General features: G+C 54.6%; 1 protein-coding gene and 1 long non-coding RNA gene across 2 annotated transcripts in view; one reads left to right on the top strand and one right to left on the bottom strand.

Moving 5' to 3' along the window:
* Positions 1-11,715: 11,715 nt before the first annotated feature.
* PSMG3 (proteasome assembly chaperone 3) lies at positions 11,716-14,721 on the bottom strand. The gene is made up of 3 exons (XM_017508223.2): positions 14,613-14,721; positions 13,738-13,962; positions 11,716-12,245 (listed from the first exon to the last, which is right to left on the bottom strand). The coding sequence occupies exons 2-3, from the start codon at positions 13,951-13,953 to the stop codon at positions 12,093-12,095; spliced, it is 369 nt and encodes a 122-aa protein (XP_017363712.1). The 5' UTR covers positions 13,954-13,962; positions 14,613-14,721; the 3' UTR covers positions 11,716-12,092.
* Positions 14,722-14,729: 8 nt separating this feature from the next.
* The window catches only part of LOC119468173, a 26,416-nt gene continuing 21,736 nt past the window's right edge, over positions 14,730-19,409 (top strand). The window contains exon 1 of the long non-coding RNA XR_005196814.1: positions 14,730-14,889. This is a non-coding gene — a long non-coding RNA (uncharacterized LOC119468173). The remainder of the gene's footprint in view (positions 14,890-19,409) is intronic.

The following is a 19,409-nucleotide window of genomic DNA, read 5'->3' as shown; positions in this document are numbered from 1 at the left end:
CACTGCAGAGGTATTCACTGCCAATGAGTTGTTCACTTAAACATTGATGTTATGTGAATTTCACCTGAATAAAAAAAAAATCCATGCCCCAAGAGGTGTGTTGAAACATTTGTTTTCTGTGCAGAATGTGGTGGCTCACGCCTGTCATCCCAGCACTTGGGGAGGCCGAGGCAGGCGGATCACTTGACGTCAGGAGTTCGAGACCAGCCTGGTCAATGTGGTGAAACCCCATCTCTACTAAAAATATAAAAATTAGCCAGGTTGGTGGCACACACCTATAATCCCAGCTACTCAAGAGGCTGAGGCAGGAGAATCGCTTAAACTAAGGAGGCACAGGTTGCAGTGAGCTGAGATTGAGCCACTGCACTCCAGCCTAGGCGACCGAGGGAGACTCTGTCTCAAAAAAAAAAAAAAAAAAGTAAAAGAAATGAAATATTTCTGGGTTTTGTGGGTCAAGGCAGGAGGCAGGGAGTGACAGCCAGGTCCCTGGACTCTTTGAGGTCTGGCAAGGTGTTGGGGGGCCCTGAGGGTCCCTGTCACCCCGTGCAGAGACCCCTGTGGAAAACTCACCCACCCCGGCTCCTGGGAGTGGGACATGGGCCCTCAGCCCACCTCTTGGCCTGTTCTGGTTACGCTTGGGCTCATGCCGCGGGGGCCACCATTACCAAGTCCCACTCCGTGCCTGCAGCAGGTCCACACACTCCTTGTCCTTCATGCTTCCGACCCTCCCACAGCCCTGGGCAATGGGGGTCGAGGCTGCAATGACTGGAGCCACTGTTCCTCTTTTATTTTTATTTATTTTTTGAGATGGAGTCTCGCTCTGTCACCGGGCAGTGGCACAATCTCGGCTCACTACAATCTCCGCCTCCTGGGCTCAAGTGATTCTCCTGCCTCAGCCTCCCGAGTAGCTGGGACTACATGCAGCCACCACCACACCTGGCTAACTTTTGAATTTTTAATAGAGATGGAGTTTCACCATGTTGGCCAGGGTGGTCTCGAACTACCGACCTCAGGTGATCCACCTGCTATGGCCTCCCAAAGTGCTGGGATTATAGGCGTGAGCCACTGTCCCTGGCCTGTTTCCCTTTTAGAGATGGGAACAAGGGGCACATCACTGTATCCAACATCCTCCAGGGATCCACAAGGGGCCCAGGCTGAGGCCCATCAGTACCTGGGACACCCTGGCCGCTCTCCCCAACCCCTCCACCCACACTGTCCTTCCAGGGAGCCTCCCAGGTGGGGGACAAGCTCAGGAAGTCGTGCCTAGCTCTCAGGCCTGCCTTGCTGGACCTCCCCATCAGCGCCCGCCCGGCCCAAAGCCACCAAGCGCACACCCTGGCTCAGCCCTCCCAGGGCGTGCCTGCTCCCCAGGCCAGGACCTTCTGGAGCAGGCAAACCTGCTCCTGGGTGACTCTGTCCTGTAGCCTCAGGCGTCACCTTTAGAGAAAGTCCCAGCTGTCCCAGCACCCTCCTCACTCGTGTGCTATCCCTGTGCACCTGTCTGTGTTTGCTGCTGGCCCCCTCTTGGTGGGAGCTACCAGAGCCTGGAGCCATGCCCTGTCCATGCTTGGGACATGGGGGTAGGGGGTGTCTGTCCTGCTGACGCGGTGGTCCTGTGGGCTAAGGTCTCCCTTTGGCCAGGCAGGGGTGCTGGAAGGCGGTCACCAACTTCCATTTGGCTGCATTCCAGCTGCAGCTGCAGGTACTCTCCCCCTGCCCCCCTACCTTCCCTGCAGAGTCCTAGGCAGACGGCTCAGCTCGTGCAGATGTCGCCCTCTGGCTGTGGGTGTTGGGATCACCATCACAGACAATTACGAAGTGATGTTGGCTGGGGGCTTTGAAGGGTGAAAACTTTGTTGCCTGGGTGTGCACAGCGCTGGAAGGGACCAGGATTCACCTCATCCAGGTGGCTCATGCTACAGGCAGGGAAACTAAGGCCATAGTCCCTGCTTGATTTGCTTCCAGCCCCGAGCACAGGATGAAGCTTCAGGCCCCTCCCTTGGCTGGCGGTGGGAATGGCTGAGTGGATGGCAGGAAGCACTGTGGTTAGATGTCAGCAGGACATCTCTGGATGTCCTGGAGCCCCCAGGGCCAGGACACAGCTGGAGCCCCCAGGGCCAGGCTTCCAGAAGGGCTCCAGCTTCGGGGAGGCTCAGGGTCTGGGCCCCGGACACAGATTGAGGGAAGTCCAAAGCTCTGCCTTCCTCCAGAGGCAGATCCTCGGTGGGAAGAGGTGGGGCATTCTCACAAGGCCAGGGAGGCCTGCTGATCTCCTCAGCCCACAGCTGTGCCAGTGGGGAGTATGGGTGAAGGGTCTTTGGTGTCAGCCTGAGCTGGTTCATGGCCCCTGAGGGTCCCTGACCCTTAGAAGCCCTCTTCAGTCAGGGATGCCTCCTGCCCTGATGGTGGAAGGCAGGTCCAGCATTGCCTCTGGGTTTTTCTCATAGCCATCCTACTCTGGCATGTTCTTGTTCAGCTAGTGCCTTTAGGAAACTGTCCCAAAAGCCTGGGCTCTGGCCCCTAAGCCCAGAACTCCAGGTCCTCTTGCACATTTGAGGTAATGACTTTGCCTCATCAGGCAGCTTTGGCTGTATCCCTTCTCCCCAGCACTGGGCCTTGAAGGCCTTTTATAAACGCAAGGCTCTGAAAAGAGAGGAGGCCTCTGCCATCTCCACCCAGCCTTCCTTCACAGCTTTCTGAGCATGCCACTCTCAGAAGCAGCCTCAGCCCTTGGCCCTTTGTCTTGCCCATGGCCTTGGCAACCTTGGCAGGCGCCTTTGCCTCTCTGGGCCTGTTTTCTCATCTGTAAAGTGGATTTGCTCCAAGTCCTGGCCAAAGCAGGATTTGATCACTGCTGGCCTGCCTGTCCATCTTCTGGGCCACTCTCCCCACCTGGCCTGCCTCTGGCCCCGCCCCGGCTATCCCACCCCAGCTCTGTCTCCAACATCTGCCCACCCTCCCCACCCAGCCTGCCTTTGTCCCCACCCCTGCTGTCTCTCCCACCTGGCTCTGTCTCCATCACATCTGCCTCTTTTGTCCCCACATCCAGGCAGACCCAGGGACTACCAGGGTTTCTACCAAATCCCTACCCACCGTGCCCGATCATTCAGCAAAGTGAACACTCAGGGCTCTTGGGTGTGAACTCCAGCCCAGCCATTCCCCCGTGTGCACACCTTAGCCTCCATGTCCCTACCTGGAACATGGGAGCAGAGATGCCTGCCCTGAGAGGGTGCTGAGTGGATGCAGTGAGACCCATGACTTGTGCACACCATGCTGAATGGCCACTGGCTTCCCTCTCTCCCCTACCCAGTGACCACCTGCCCGGCCATGTGAGTCCTCCCATTCCTGAAACGCCCTCACCTCTCTGGCTCTCAGCTGGTTCTGGCCCTGCCAGTGTCTGTGAGCAGCTCCAGGGTCTCCCCAGTGGGTTCCAAGGCTCTCAGAGCCCTGCACTGCAGCCCTCACCTCCGTCACCTGCCCTGCCCAGGCCCGGCCCATTCTGGGCACGCTGAGGTACACCCTGGGTGGGAAAGGATCTGATGGAGCAGCCAGTCCCCTCCCTCCTCCCCAGGGAGGATCCTGGCTCCAAGTCCCACAGGGAGTTTTTGGGGGGCCTGGTCCCCAGGGTGGGGCAGTTGGGAGGTTGACCACTCTGTCACCTGCTCCTGGGGCTCAAAGGCTGATCGAGGCCACATCCGGTGCTGGTGTCACAGCCTGCGCCCAGTCACAAGAGGTGGCAGAGTTGGCTGGGCCTGATTTTCTTGGCGGGGGCTGGACGCTGACCAAGCCCATCGCAGGACAGACCTGCCTGCCCAGATCTGGGCGTCAGGGCCCTCTGACCCCTGTTCACTGTGTCCAGGTGCCTGGAGCTGAGAAGCCGCCCAGCCAGTCCCACATCCTGGTCCTGGCACAGCTGCCTCCTGTCCTCGTGAGAAGCCTGGCTTCAGGCCCATGCACTGCTGCCCAGTTCCAGGCTGGCTGCCCTGCTGGTGCCCACCCCGACCCCCTGCCCACCCACCTCTCTGCAGACCCAGGGTGTGCTGTACCCCCTGCCTCCTTTGCTGCTGGGTGGAATTTGGGGCACCCGGGAGTCATGTCCTCAGAATTAGCTCATTTAGTGTCCCAGGCCAAGCTACACCCCAGGGGGATGAGGTGACCAGTGGGCACACATCCCTGACACCCAACTTCCCAGGCCCACCCCACCCCATCCTCCCCTGGGGGCCCTGGCCAGCAATTCACCAAGGCAGCAGCCCTGGGGTGAGAGCAGGGGGTGACAGGGACAGGTCTCCCTGTTGGCCAGGCCCTGGTGCTCAGGCCATGGAGTCACATAGAGGGGCCGCTCTTCCCTCCAGCATGATCCTGGAAGGCCTGGAGGAGTCCAGCCCAGCCACCCACCATGCCGGGGACCTGGGTGCCATGTCCACCTCCTCCTTTGGTTCTGGGATTCCCCTGGCTCCTGTCCATGAGCATGCCCTCCGGAGAGCCGAGTGGGGCGGGCAGAGAGTGTGGCCTCCTGGGGGTCCACATACCCCTTCTCACTAGGGCTGGGGAATGGCTCCTACAGCTGCGGGGAGGAGGCCCTGGGCAATACCAAGAGCTGGGGCCGGCTCTGGCTATGCATGGTGTCTGTGACCTGAGGCAGAGCCTGTGCCAGCCTGCGCCTGTCTCCACTAGCGAAAGCTGTGCGGCAGGTCAGGGTGGCTGGGCTGAGGCCTCAGGTTGGCCTCCTGTCACCTGCTCTTCTAGGGATGCAGGCTGCTGCATGGGAGAGCTAGCCTGGCCAGGCCCTGGGACTCAGCTCCATTGTCTCAGCTGGCCTGGTGACCTGGCAGCTAGGTGCAGCATGGAGGGCCCCTGCCTCAGCTTCTGACCCTCAAGCAATTTTGCCTGCCTGAGCCCGTCAGCCCCAGACCCTGAGGACCCCATCCTGAGGACTCTGCTTTCTTCCTGCAGTAGGTCTTCCGCCCTGTCCTCCCGGGCCCAGCCCCCGCCTCCCTGCTCCCGTCCCTGTTGCCCCTTCCCCAGAGAGTCACCAGGGCCTGCCTGTACTTGCCTTCGCCTGGGGGAGCTGCCAGCACTGGGTGTAGACAGGTTAGGGGCACCCTTTCATCTGGAGCCAGGGTTGGGGATGCTGGTCTGGCCTGGACACCCCCACATCTGGAGCCAGAGGTGGGGCTCAGGGGTGGGGAGACTGTGATTCTTAAAATTTCAAGGTATGAGTTTTTTTTTTCAGGAGCCTCCCACCCCATTGAAGTGCAGGGGCTCAGCCTGGACCCCACACCCCATGTACACACAAACGCTTGCACTTCCACACCCATGCAGCTTACCTTCCAGTAGTGCTCAGCCTGTCAGGCCAGTTGGCGGCAGCTCTCTGGGCTTGTGGCCCTGAAGCGAGGTCCCCGGCCTCCACTGCCCCCTCCTCACAGCAGCGGGGCAGCCTGGGTCCCTGTGAGACGATTGCTCCTGAGCTCTAGCCTCTCCACAGACCCAGGTACTCCTCCCAGCCCCACCCCCACCCCACCCAGCTGGCTCTACCTGCCTGGGTGCAGCTGGCATGGACCACACCCTCTACCTTCCCCTCTGCCCGAATTCTGGAACCCACGTCTGTCCACGTGCCACCCCTGCCTCCTGTTGTCCCAGCAGGTATGAGAGCCTGGTCCAATCTCCCTGTCAGGTGGATTTCAGACATGGGACCGTGCATGGGCTGGGGTCCTGATGCCCCTTCACACGTGACGCAGGCCCTGCCTCCCCCTTCCCTTCTTTGGCCCCCTCACCCCTGAAAAGCCTCATCCAGGAGCCTGAGGGTGTCGGGACACAGATCACTGTCAAGCTCTGCCCCTCCCCATGCACGCCTGCTACCCGGGCAGACTGGAACATGAGATGCACGCACGAGCTCCCGTGGGCCTGGCAGCTCAGGCCTCCCACCCGGTGGGGCAGGACAAACCCCTGTTTGATGGGGGAGCTAAGTCAGGAGCTGCAGGCCCCTGGCTAGTGGGACATGGGGCTGGAATTGGGGTTTGTTCTACCTTCCTGGGCTGAACCTTGGGTGGGGGGACGTCGCAGCATGGCCCTGGGCCTCGATCTTCCCACCTGCAAAGTAGCCTCCACGATGCTTCCCATCCTGGGTGGTCGGGGTGAAGTTGGACGGGCAGAGCAGGTGTGTGCCCTGAGTCCTGGCTGCAAGTTCCGTAGAATTCTGCTTAGAAACAGCGCTGCCGGCTTCCCTTTTCTTGGAGACCCCTCCCTCCCTCCCCCGCCTTTCCTTCCAGACCCCAGGATTTCTCCAGTGCTGTCTCCTTCCTGTGTCACAAATCATGCCTAGACGGGGCAGCTGACCTCTGCCCTCCTCAGCCGGCGTGGGTTCGGCTGGCAACCACCTTCCCAGCCAGCAACTCAGAGCCCAGCTTCGCGTCTGCAGGTCCTGGGGCTTACGGCATCGTGCTGCCTACCTTGGAGTGTTCTGGGGCCCATGAGAGCAGTCTTTATCAAAACATCCTTCATCAAAAGATGTGTGCTTCTTTCTTATTTGCTTTTTCTTTTGGAGACAGGGTCTTGCTTTGTTGCCCAGGCTGGGGTGTTCATGTGGCTCTGCTCCATGTCATATGCAGGGTCCCAGGCCACCTGCCTTGAAGGCGGTGCTGAAACTAGCGTGTACTTGAGAGTGGGCTCCCAGTACCCTCCCGAGGTCCTTCACAGCTGCCTGGCCATAGCTATTAACAACGTGATCTGGGTTCACTGCAACCTCTGCCTCTGGCTCAGGCCATCCTCCACCTCAGCCTCCCAAAGTGTTGGGATAACAGCCGTGAGCCATGCGCTTGGCCTTATTTCTGAAAATGACTCTGAATCCCCAGAGCTCCAGCGCTTTCAGTCTTCTCACAGTTGTTAGGGAATCTACACATCCTCACTCGCTGCTCGAGTCACCCTTCACTACACCCAAGGAAGGGTTTGTCATTTTTCTCGCTGTGATGCCAAAGTATAAAACCAAAGTGGCAGAGCGCCCCTGTGCAGTTCTTTTCCCCACCATTCTGGTCTCTCTGGTTTCATTCCTTTTGGTCAGGCCCTCATTCCAGTCACTTACCCACGGCTCCTGTTCCAATTGCATTCCCAGATGCTCAACAAGATAACCGAGGCCAGCTCACTCTGCTGGTCCCCGCGTGCTGCTGTCCCCCTTCATGGGTCATTTGTCATCATCAGTCCACATGGACCAGGGCTCGTCAACACCCTGGAGAAGCCACGTGAAACAAGAGCCAAGAACAGTCCTCTCATTGGCTCTTTTTGGCCTCCAAGGTCACCACATCCACTTCGGAAAAGGGGGTGGTGGGGAGACTTGGGGAGGTTCCCTTGCAGCCAAGCAGAAAACAGTGCTGGAAGCTGCACCATGCTGGTGCAAGTGTATTGCTTTGGAGTGAACACTGTCCACTGTCTCAGCTGCAGTGGCTGCCATAGGCCCCGTGTTCATTACTAACAGTTGGCCGTGAGTTTCTGGGAGCTGTGATTACAGCTGGATTGCGGGTAAATGCCACCGGCAGCTCGTACTCCTAAAGGAGCAGCAATCCCCACAGCAGAAGGCTGTGCCTGCGATCATGGCCAGCTCCACAGAGCTCCTCACTGGAGCAGGGGTGGCTCCTGAGTTATGAGGCTGGGAGCAGGCCTCAGAAAGCAGAGGGCCAGGGCCCTTCCACAGTTGCTGCCATCTGATTTACAGCAGAGAAGTTGGCTGGATGGCGGAGGCGCTTCGCCTCGGTCTGTGTTGCTAATGGCTGCCAGGCGGCTGTGAAGGACCTCAGGAGGGCGCTGGGAGCCCATTCTCAATCACATGCCTGTTTCAGCACCATCTTCAAGGCGGCTGGCTTCGGGACCCTGCACAGGACACGGGGCAGAGCCGTGTGGACATCCCAGGAGCCTCCAGGCAACGTGCCCACCCCTCCAGAGCCTTAGTTTCTCCACAGCCTACTTTATTATTTTTTATGAAATTCATTTTTGTCTTTATATGCTTTTTTAAATACAGAGATGGGGTTTCCCCATGTTGCCCAGGTTGGTTTTGAACTCCTGGCTCAAGCAATCGGCCTGCCTTGGACTTCCAAAGTACTGGGATCACAGGCACCTGCCTCCACGCCTGGCTAACTTTTTGTATTTTTAGTACAGATGGGATTTCTCCATGTTGGCCAGGCTGATCTCGAACTCCTGACCTCAGATGATCCGCCCACCTTGACCTCCCAAAGTTCTGGGATTATAGGTGTGAGCTACCACGCCTGGCCTCCACAGACTACCTTTGAAGAGTGGTCACAAGGACTCAATTAGATGGGACAGGCCTCCCGGGCCTGGCTCTCAGGAGCCAATGCTCTCCCGAAAACAGAGTGCTACACCAGACTGGGCACCCTTGGAGGCAAACGACCTTGGCTTGGGTGAGAACAATTTTCCTGGTGCAGTTGCTGCGTGAAAGAAAAGGAGGCCATTGCCAGCACAGTGGCTCACGCCTGTGATCCCAGCACTTTGGGAGGCTGAGGTGGGCAGATCACCTGAGGTCAGGAGTTCGAGACCAGCCTGAACAACGTGGTGAAACCCTGTCGTGATATGTGCCTGTAATCTCAGCTACTCGAGAGGCTGAGGCAGGAGAATCGCTTGAACCAGGAAGGCAGAGGTTGCAGTGAGCTGAGATTGAGCCACTGAACTCCAGCCTGGGCGACAGAGTGAGACTGTTTCAAAAATAAAAAAGGAAGCCATGAAGGAGAACCACGGGGCCCGTGACTGGGGTACAGGGGCTCCAGGGTACTCCGCAGGGGCGATTCCGGCTTCTCCACCTTGGGGTGCGGACTCTCTGTGCCTGCTTCTGTGTATGGAAAATGCAGGGGACCACTCATGGCGCGAGGCCTGAATGGGTGGCCCTGGTGGGAAGGGCAATGCCACGGCCAGCAGTCCATCATTACCACTAAGGGACAGGTCAGGAGGCGCAAGCCGCAGAGCTGCATCCGGACTCATATTGGAGCGCCGTCCACGCTGTGTCCCCACTGGTTAAATGAGTGAAGCTGCGGCTCTTCAACAAAACTGTCGGGTTTTTATTTGTAGAGACAGGCAAGTATGTATTAACATGGTGTCTTGCTTCGTTGCCCACGCTGGGCTCAAACTCCCAGGCTCAAGCCACCCTCCCCGTCTCAGCCTTCCAAGTAGCTGAGATTTGGGGCATGAGCCACCACACCCAGCAAAAACATCTGACTTTTAGACAAGTGTGAGTAATTACAGGCTAATACCAAAGGGCAAGGCTTCTGCCCAGGCACCCACTCTATTAATCTGCTGACATCATGCCCTGGCCTCTGGTTCAAGGCTGAGCCCTTGGTGAGCTGGTCCCCCTACTCCACCCCCGCCCCAGGTCCCCTTCCTTTGGCAGTGATCCTGAGTCCCTGCACCTGTCCTGACACACCTGCTACCCACTGGGGCTTTACTCATGTGCAGATGGCCCTTCCTTTTTCCTTCCATCCACTCTTTTATGGCCCTTAAAATTGTGGGTTCAGGCCCCCCAGGAGGCAGACACCAAGTGGGATTCAACGTAGGATTTCATGAGGGGCTGGCAGACCTGGACGCATGCCTGCCCGAGAGTCCTATCTGCCAGGGCTGGGTTTGCCTCAGTATACCCTGTGTCCCTGCTGCATGTAGATGATGGGGGCAGCACCTCCTCCAGGAAATCTGCCAGGATCCCTACATGGGACTCTGCTGCTCTCTTCTCATGCTAAGGTTGTCTGATAGCCAACCAGGCTGTGAACCCACAGGGGCAGGGACCACGGCTGTGGGTGACCCAGCAGGCAGCATGGCACTGGGCATTCCGCAGCCCTTGCTAAAGAAGTGAGCCCCTGAAGAGTCAGTTTCCTTCTGTCCCATCTTTAGCAAACTCACCTTCCAAACTCCTTTTAAATCGGACCAGCAGTCTGAAATAGTCCTTCCCATCACCTGTCCTCGAGGGTTTCTAATATCGAGAAAATTGGCCAGGTGTCATGGCTCACGCCTGTAATCCCAGCATTTTGGGAAGCTGAGGTAGGAGGATCGCTTGAGTCTAGGAGTTTGAGACCAGTCTGGGCAACATAGTGAGACCCTCATCTCTAGTAAAAACACAGAACTTAGGCACTTCAGGAATGAGGCATGCACCTGTAGTCCCAGCTACTCAGGTTGCTTGGCTGAGCATGGGAGGATCGCTTGAACCTGGGAGTCAAGGCTGCAGTGAGCTGAGATTGCTCCACTGTGCTCCAGCCAGGTTGACAGAATGAGACCCTATCTCAAAAAAAAAAAAAAAAAAAAAAAAAAAAGAAGAAAAAAAAGAAAATCGCAGGACTTCAGAAGCTATTAGAAATGAGCAGGGGTTAGGCTGGGCACGGTGGCTCACATCTGTAATCCCAACACTTTGGGAGGCTGTGGCAGGCAGATCATTTGAGGTCAGGAGTTCAAGACCAGCCTGACCAACATGGTAAAACGCCCTCTCTTCTAAAAAATACAAAAAATTAGCCAAAGGTGGTGGCGCACGCCTGTAGTCCCAGCCACTCGGGAAGCTTAGACTTACTTGAACCTGGGAGGCGGAGGTTGCAGTGAGCCGAGATTGCACTACTGCGCTCCAGCCTGGGCAACAGAAAGAGACTCTGTCTCAAAAAAAAGAAAAAAAAAAAAAAACCAGGGGTTTAGAATAGGATAAAAGGAAAAACAATTAAAAAAAAAAAAAAAAAAAAAAGGGAAGAAATAGTGCACATGCCTGTGATCCCAGCACTTTTGGAGTCTGAGGCAACAGGATCACTTGAGGCCAGGAGTTCGAGACCAGCCTGGGCAACAGTGAGACCAGCCTCTATTGAAAAAAATAAAAAGGAAGAAAGAAAATATTCCTTTCTAATTCCACAAACACCCTATGCCCCTAAAGTGTTTCTTCACAGGTAGCTAAGACTTAGTAAACCCCCCGATTCTCTGGAAGGCCAGGCGGGGCGCTCACTCTGCTCCAGAGTGTTGCCTGGTTTCTGCCTCTGGATCCTGTCACCCACCTCAACTCTCCAGTTGCCTGTTTCTTACGAGACTGCCAGTCGAGTGGTCCAAATCTTCGACTTCCAGCTTCAGAAATTCCAACTTGGGCATGATCAGTAAAGCTTCCCTGGCAGCAGCTGGAGGGAGAGCCCAGGCTGCCACTTGTCAGAGGCGTAAATGCCATCCTGAAGCCAATTCCTGGCCCTGGGCTCTGCCAACCCTTGTGAACACTGCTTCCCGAAAGACTAAGTCTTGTGGCCTCAGCACAGCAGGACCCCTGCCTTCCCCACAGGGAGGTCATGTTCAGCCACACCCCAGCTGCCTACCTCTGGCGACCCACCCCAGTGCCCTGCACCGCCCTGCCTCGCTCCTCCCTCCTGATCTCTGCACACGAGGCTCCTTTGACAGAAGTGTCCCTCCACTCTTGCCATTCAGGATTCAGAGGCCAGGGTCTGTCCCCAGCTGCCGCACAGTAACGGGCACACACAGAAAGATAGAAATGTCTGCTGACAGCCACCAGCTTCCCAGCGGGCTCAGAGAAGTCAGGGGAGGAGGAGCAGGGTGACAGCACGTACAGGCCCACGCCTGGGATCCAGGCAGTGGCTGGGAATGACATTCCTTTGCGTTTTCACCCAACAAGTTTTCCTTCCCTGTGAAGAACATGAAACTGAACTCATGCTGTGCCACTGTGGGGTCTCGCCATTGTTAAGGAGGATGGGGAAGTATTCTGGGATACACATTTGCTTTTAATAAAAAAGAAATGTTCTCCTAAAATTGATCCTGCACACAGGGAGCCATGAGCCAGGCCTGCTGGCTCATTCCTCCAATTCTCAAACACAAGCAACGACTCAGGTCCCAGTGAGATCCATTCACAACTCCCTTGGGACATGCTCCATGCTCCACCTCTACCCCCATGCACAGATAATCTTAGTAACCAGAGTAAAAGTCTGCCTGAGACACAAATATTTTTCCTGGCTCCAAGGGCTAGTGCCAGACAAAGTTCCTCCCTCCACCGGGGAGGGAGGCAAGACTTGAGTCCCTGAGAGGGTGTCTGGGTCCTCAGGTGTCCTGCTGAGCAGTGAGGGGCAGCTGCCTCCAGGTCACCACACCTGGCACACCCGGATCACCTCCCTCAGCGCCTTCACCCCCTCCATGCTTTTGTCTTTCATGGCAACAGCGAGGAGGACTGCTTTGTTTCCAGCTTCTTGAGACACAAACGCTACCAGGTTCTTTGCAAAGACGTGGATGAGAGGCTGTGAAAGGAGGGAGAAGAAAACATTTTAACTGCAAGAAGCCTGGTCTTTTCCTCAATGCTTTCATAAAGTATCCCTCAGGAACCCAGATAGGCCTCCCATACCACCATTAACCACCACCATGTTAAGTCCATGCCACAGTGACTCAGAGTACAGGCAGCACTCAGAACACTCCAGTCAGGAACACACTGCTAAGGACGCGTTATTCTGTTCATTCTCTCAGCGCCTTTGCAGCCCTGTCTCTTCTGGCTGACTCTCATCTAAAAGAACCCAGGAAAGACAAGCCTGTGGAGGCAAGTGCTGACGAATCTCACATGTGATCTTTGCAGAGCAGAGCAGGGCAGGGCACAGCCAGCCACCTGCTCACATAATGAATCATGGCAGGGGAGGCGGCCTGAATGACAAAATTGGTACCTCTGCTTGTCTGCTGGATAAAATGCCTGCAGACTGGACAAAGCATCCACCAAGGGCAAGCAGGGTGCCTTGAGACCCATGAGTGCCCGGAAAATGCTGTTGCTGTACGGGGATTTGTCTGTCAGATGCCCCATATCCTTAACAACAAATCACAGCCAATGAAGGGCTGTTTCCTCCTCCCTGGGGGTCCCTTCCTGACAACTTTATTACTATTATTTTGAGATGGAGTTTCGCTCGTTACCTAGGCTGGAGTGCAATGGCGCGATCTCGGCTCACAGCAACCTCTGCCTCCTGGGTTCAAGTAATTCTCCTGCCTCAGCCTCCTGAGTAGCTGGGACTACAGGTGCACGCCACCATCTCTTGACCTCATGATCCACCTGCCTCGGCCTCCCAAAGTGCTGGGATTATAGGCGTGAGCTACTGCACCCGACCTATTATTAGTATTTTCAGAGGCAGACTCTTGCTCTGTCATCCAGGCTGGAGTGCAGTGGCACAATCATGGCTCACTACAGCCTCAACCTCCAGGGCTCAAGTGATCCTCCCACCTCAGCCTCCCAAGCAGCTGGGACCAAAGGCACTCACCACCATGCCCAACTAATTTTTTTCTTTTCTTTTTCTTTTTCTTTTTTTTTTGAGACAGAGTCTCCATCTGTTTCCCAGGCTGGGATGCAGTGGCATGATCTTGACTCACTGCAACCTCTGCCTCTTGGGTTCAAGCGATTCTTGTGCCTTAGCCTCTGAAGTAGCTGAGATTACAGGCATGTGCCACCACACCCAGCTAATTTTTAGTAGAAATGAGATTTCATCATGTTGGCCAGGCTGGTTTAGAACTCCTGATCTCCAGTGATCTGCCCACCTCAGACTCCCAAAGTGCTCTGATTACAGGTGTGAGCCACTGCGCCCAGCCTCTCTCTCTCATTTTTTGTAGGCACTTGTTTTTTTGTAGAGACTTCTGTGTGCATTGTTGTGTTGCCCAGGCTGGTCTCAAACTCCTGGCCTCAAGCGATCTGCCCACCAAGGCCTCTGAAAGTGCTAGGGTTACAGGTGTGAGCCACGGTTCCCGGCCAATCCACTTTACCTCATCCTGCCCCAGAAGGACTTTTGTGGTGAGCACAGGTTTGCTGATGTCGTTGGCCACGCTGCTGGGCTCCAGGGAGACCAGTGTACCCATCTTCCCAAACTGGGTCACCACCACCAGGATGTGACTGCTGAAGGCCGTGCACACCACCTGGGTGGGGACTCCACACACCATCTCCGTCTTCTGTTTTGATATCACCAACGGCGTATCTTCCATTGCGGGGCTCTTCAATGGCAGCTTTGATTTAGGTTAAAAAGGAGAAAAAAAAGAGTTAATCAAACGGATTATGTACAGATATGGAGCACTGGGCATTGAAACAGAAATGGAAGAAGGTCCATTCAAAAGGAGAGGCAAGGCGCGGTGGCTCATGCCTGTCATCCCAGCACTTTCGGAGGCCGGGGCAGGAGGACAGCTTGAGGCCAGGAGTTCAAGACCAGCCTGGCCAACATAGTGAGACCTCCATCTCTACCAAAAAAAAATTACAAAAAAATTTAAAAATCAGCCCCGCGCGCCTGTGGTCCCAGTTAATCAGGAGGCTGAGGCGGAATGATCACTTCAGCCTGGGAGGTCGAGGCTGCAGTGAGCCGTGATCACACCACAGCACTCCAACCTGGGCGACAGAGCGAGAATCTGTCACTAAAAAATAAAACCCAGGCTGGAGCGGGACCGCCCGTATAGACCGTGCCAGGGGCTTCCTGGGTTAGCGGATCGACTTGCACGTTCACACTGCCAGGCCGGGCAGTGGCTTCCTGCCCCTAGGCCCCGCCACCGCCGCCCTGGCCCTACAACCGCGGGCCGGGGACCCCCATGACACGCGGGGCCAAGACCAGCAGCGCTACTGCAGGACGCAACCGCCCGGGTAGACTCGGCAGTACCTGCTCCCACCAAGCAGGCGTCGCGCTCGGAAACGGCTCTGCGTGAGCGACACGGGCCCGCCCCCATTCGCAGGTTCCGTCCACCTTCCGGAAGTCAGGGCCGCGGCGCTTCCGGTCCCCGGGACGTGGGGCTCCCGGGCTCCTGAGCTGCTCGGGTTCCGCGCTGCCGGGAGTGCTTGGGGGCGCCTTAGCGCGGGACTCCGTTCTTTTCAGGAAAGGGTGTTGCGACCATCTTTGTCCCCGGGCCTTCAGCTGCAGACCTTCGGGGCCCTCGCTGGTGAGAGCTCTGTCCGCCGTGTCTGTGTCCAGGACCCCCCCGAAGCGTAGCGCAAGGGAACCCCCTGCGCTGGCAGCCCGGCCCTTTTCGACCTTCGGCTTTGGGCTGGAGGCATTGTAGTCACCACAGCGAACGCTTATTTGGCACCGAGTGTGTACCAGACATCGTTTTAAGCGCTTTATACCCATAACTCGTTTGATTTCAGCCACCCGGTTCAGTAGAAGCGTTTCATCCACGTTTTACAGACGCGTGCAGGTGCGGAGAGCTTGGCCACGCCTGGGCAGCTGGCAGCCTGTGGTGGGCTTCGAACACCGATCCTCAGTCACTGCTCCGTGACACGAAGCCCCAGCAAAGGCCAAGAGGGGGACCAGCCCCACCCTGAAGCAGGATGGGTTCTGGTTCCTCCAGGGACCCCCATACCCCCTACTGCTCAGCCTCAGTTTCTCCAAGCTGGAAGTTTTATTGGCAGCGTCGGGCATCTTTCACAGGGGCTGAGAGTGACTGGAGCCTCCAGAGCCTTCCTCACGGGGTCAAACCCCTTCAGAACCCCACCCTCAGAGGCCTGTCTGTCGCTTCCTGACAGCCATGTCAAGGCTGTATTTTCTGTTATATTACCGGAAAGGGGTTCCGATCCAGACCCTATGAGGGGGTTCTTGGATCTCATGCGAGAAAGAATTCAGGACGAGTCCATAAAGTGAAAGCAAGTTTATTAGAAAAGTAAAGGAATTGAGGTAGAATAATAGGGTCTGGAGACAGGGTACATAAGGCCAATGAACACTTCAGCTGTGACAGGAAATATCGTCTCCAGTCCGGGCACAGTGGCTCACGTCTGTAATCCCAGGACTTTGGGAGGCCGAGGCGGGTGGATCATGAGGTCAGGAGTTCAAGACCAGCCTGACCAATATGGTGAAACCCCACCTTTACTAAAAATAAAAAAATTAACTGGCCGTGGTGGCGTGCACCTGTAATCCCAGCTACTCAGGAGACTGAGGCAGAATTACTTGAACTGGGGAGGTGGAGGTTGCAGTGAGCTGAGATTGCACCACTGCACTCCAGCCTGGGTGACAGAGTGAGACTCTGTCTAAAAAAAAAAAAAAAAAAAAATCCTCTCCATAGGGTGTACACTGAGTAAATGATTCTGTAACTTTGTTTCATCCTCTTCATTTAGTAGCTGGGATTACAGACATGCACCACCACACCTGGCTAATTTTGTATTATTAGTAGAGATGGGGTTTCTCCATGTTGGTCAGGCTGGTCTCGAACTTGCGACCTCAGGGGATCTGCCCGCCTCGGCCTCCCAGAGTGCTGGGGTTACAGGCATGAGCCACCTCGTCCAGGCTGCTTTGTGTGTTTTGTCCATTTCTTTGTTCAAGACGTCAAGAACCTGGACACCCTCCACCAGTAATAGAATAAAGAATGACTGCTCCATAGACAAAGCAGCCGCAAGGGCTGCGGGTGCCCATTTTTGTGGCTATTTCTTGATTATATGCCAAACAAGGGGTGGATTATTTCTGCCTCCCCTTTTTAAACCCTTTAGGATAACTTCCTGATGTTGCCATGGCATTTGTAAACTGGCATGGTGCTGGTGGGAGTGTAGCAGTGAGAATGACCAGAGGTCACTGTCATCACCATCTTGGTTTTGGGCAGCTTCTTTACTGCAAACTGTTTTATCAGCAGACTGCTTATGACCTGTATCTTTTGCTGACCTCCTATCTCATGCTGTGACTTAGAATGCCTTAACCGTCTAGGAATGCAGCCCAGTAGGTCTCAGCCTCATTTAACCCAGCCCCTGTTCAAGCTGGAGCCGCTGTGGTTCACACACCTCTGACATCTACGCCACTACAGCCCTTAGGAAGAGCTTGACTCCCTCTTCTCATGACTTGATGACTTCATATCCAATCCAGGTCAAGTCAAATGAAGCATGCTCCTCCAGTGATGATTTCTGGAGGCCTGAAATAAAAGGCATGCATACAGAACATGTTCAAAATAGACATAAATCAAGAGGAAATTCATTTTTGAGCATTCTTGCAGCCAGTACACAAAAGGAAGGGTGATGAGTTTCGTGGTTCTACTACTCAAAAAGCCGGAAGCATCTCAATTTCCCAGGAAAGTCTTAAGTTGCTGCCAGTTCTAAATTTAAACGCATATCCACCCACACATACCCCACAAGCAAATTGCCAATGTATTGCTTTGCCATCTAAAATCTTCAAGAGGTTCACTCATTTTTATTCACCTGTGTGTGCATTCTCCCTCTCTGTAGGCAAATAGACACAAGAAATCTGATCCAATCCCCTAAAAAAAAAAAAAAAAACCCTCTGAAATAAACTTATCACCTTTATAAAGGGATGTTGAAGAACAAGATGGATGCTGGGTTTTTGCTGTTGTCGTTTTTTGAGGCACAGTCTTGCTCTGTCACCAGGCTGGAGTGCATTGGTGCCATCCTGGCTAACTACAACCTCCACCTCCCGGGTTCAAGGGATTCTCCTGCCTCAGCCTTCCGAGTAGCTGAGATTACAGGTACCTGCCACCACACCCGGCTAATTTTTGTATTTTTAGTAGAGACGGGGTTTCACCATATTGACCAGGCTGGTCTCAAACTCCTGACCTCAGGTGATCTGCCCGCCTCAGCCTCCCAAAGTGCTGGATTATAGGTGTGAGCCACCGCGCCCAGCCTGGATGTTGTTTTTGATGTCACTGTTAATTACATATGTGAGGGATTGTTTGGTCAATTTGGGTCTAGATCTAAGATAAAGATAGTAGGAAAAAAATGAGAGGAGGAGGTTGTCCTAGGCTAAGGTGATGGTCCAGGGACTTTCTGGCAGCCTAAATGGACAGAAGTTATATACCTAGAAGAATGGAGGAGGATCTCATTGCACATCATTGACTGTTCTCCAGTACCGAAGGGTAAATGAACTGGAAAGAAAGACTCTCTGAAGTGCATTCACGTAAAATGGGAATCTAATAGTAATGATGCCAATCATGGCGCAAAGAGTTTGAGAAGTTATCTTAAAAAAAAAAAAAAGGAAAGTATCTTAAATTTGTCTTATATTCACTAAATTGTAGGTGAAAATGCCATGGTGTGTTAATCTGTGAAACCGACAAAGAATTAGTCAAGTGCCAATTTGATAGGGTTGTAATTTTTCTGACAAACTGTATGATGGTTCCACACGTTATCCTTCCCACTGTGTGTGATTCTCCCAGCTCCAGGATGAAGAGGATTGTTTTACAAAAACGTGTAAGGGCGCCGTCAGTTTCCCCAGAAGGCTCTCTTCATCATTTGATATTCACGCCATATCTTGCTGAAGGGGCATCCAGTGGTTAGCCATGGTGGTGGCCCTACTCTCAGTTGCCTGCCTGTGTGGCTTTGCCAGAGCCTCCCATGCTGACCCATGGCATTGGTCTCCGTCTGAGCATCCCTGGCGTCCCATTCGTGGGCTTCCTGAAACCTTACACCTCTTGAAACATAGACAGTTTGGCTTTGCAACTGACATGCTTTGTATGTGCACAGCCTCACAGCACACTCTCCAGTCCGCTCAGCAGGAAAGATCCCAGAGCTCTGCCGGGAGGGGTGTGTGAGTGGAGACCAGTGACGTAACAGGTTCTGTGTTCACGATGATTTCTGTTTTCCTCTGCAGCCCTGTAAGGACAGGGACTCAGATAGTCTGGCCTTTAGACCCAGAGGACTTCCAGGTACAACAAATCTTAGATTGGGTAAAGCTTTAGGCATCAGAATCAACCTCCTCGGCTATTAATTTTGAGTAACTCTGTAATTTTGGGCAACTTGTCTCAGTTTCTCAGCTTAGAAATGAAGATGGAAAAGGAGGGTGCCTGTCTTGTGGGATTGAGAGAGGCAGCCCCCCCAAAATATAAATAAATAAGAGGCCGGGTGTGGTGGCTCACGCCTGTAATCCAAGCACTTTGGAGGCCAAGGCGGACGGATCACCTGAGGTCGGGAGTTCAAGACCAGCCTGACCAACATGGGGAAACCCCGTCTTAAAAAAAATAAATAAATAAATAGAGAGGCAGCCCACACGCGGCAGTTCACTGGAACATCATACGTTCATTACTTTATTATTTATTTGGGAGACAGGGTCTCACTCTGTTACCCAGGCTGGAGTGTGGCGGCATGATCATGGCTCCCTGCAGTCTCAGCCTCCCGGGCTCAAGCAATCCCCTCCGTCTCAGCCTCCTGAGTAGCTGAGACTACAGGTACGCACCACCACGCCCAGCTAATTTTTGTGTTTTTAGTAGATATGAAGTTTTGGCATATTACCAAGGCTTGGAATATCATAAATTTAGCTGTTAGGTTTATGATTACCCAGCTGTTCTCCCTGTCCTTGGATAAATAGACCTTGCTCCTCTACACCTGATGAGGAGCAGCTTGAGTGCAAATGGACCATATGGCCGGGATGTCCTGGGCCTGGCAGGGCTCTCTACAAGCTGCTGGAGTGGTGACCATTAGGCCCTGCACAGGGCCCCCAGGGGCTGCCTGAATGGCTGCTTTTTTTTTTTTTTTTTTT

Source organism: Cebus imitator, unplaced genomic scaffold, assembly GCF_001604975.1.
Source record: "Cebus imitator isolate Cc_AM_T3 unplaced genomic scaffold, Cebus_imitator-1.0 Scaffold388, whole genome shotgun sequence".
Taxonomy (NCBI): Eukaryota; Metazoa; Chordata; class Mammalia; order Primates; family Cebidae; genus Cebus; species Cebus imitator.
This window is presented reverse-complemented; position numbering and strand designations above follow the sequence as displayed.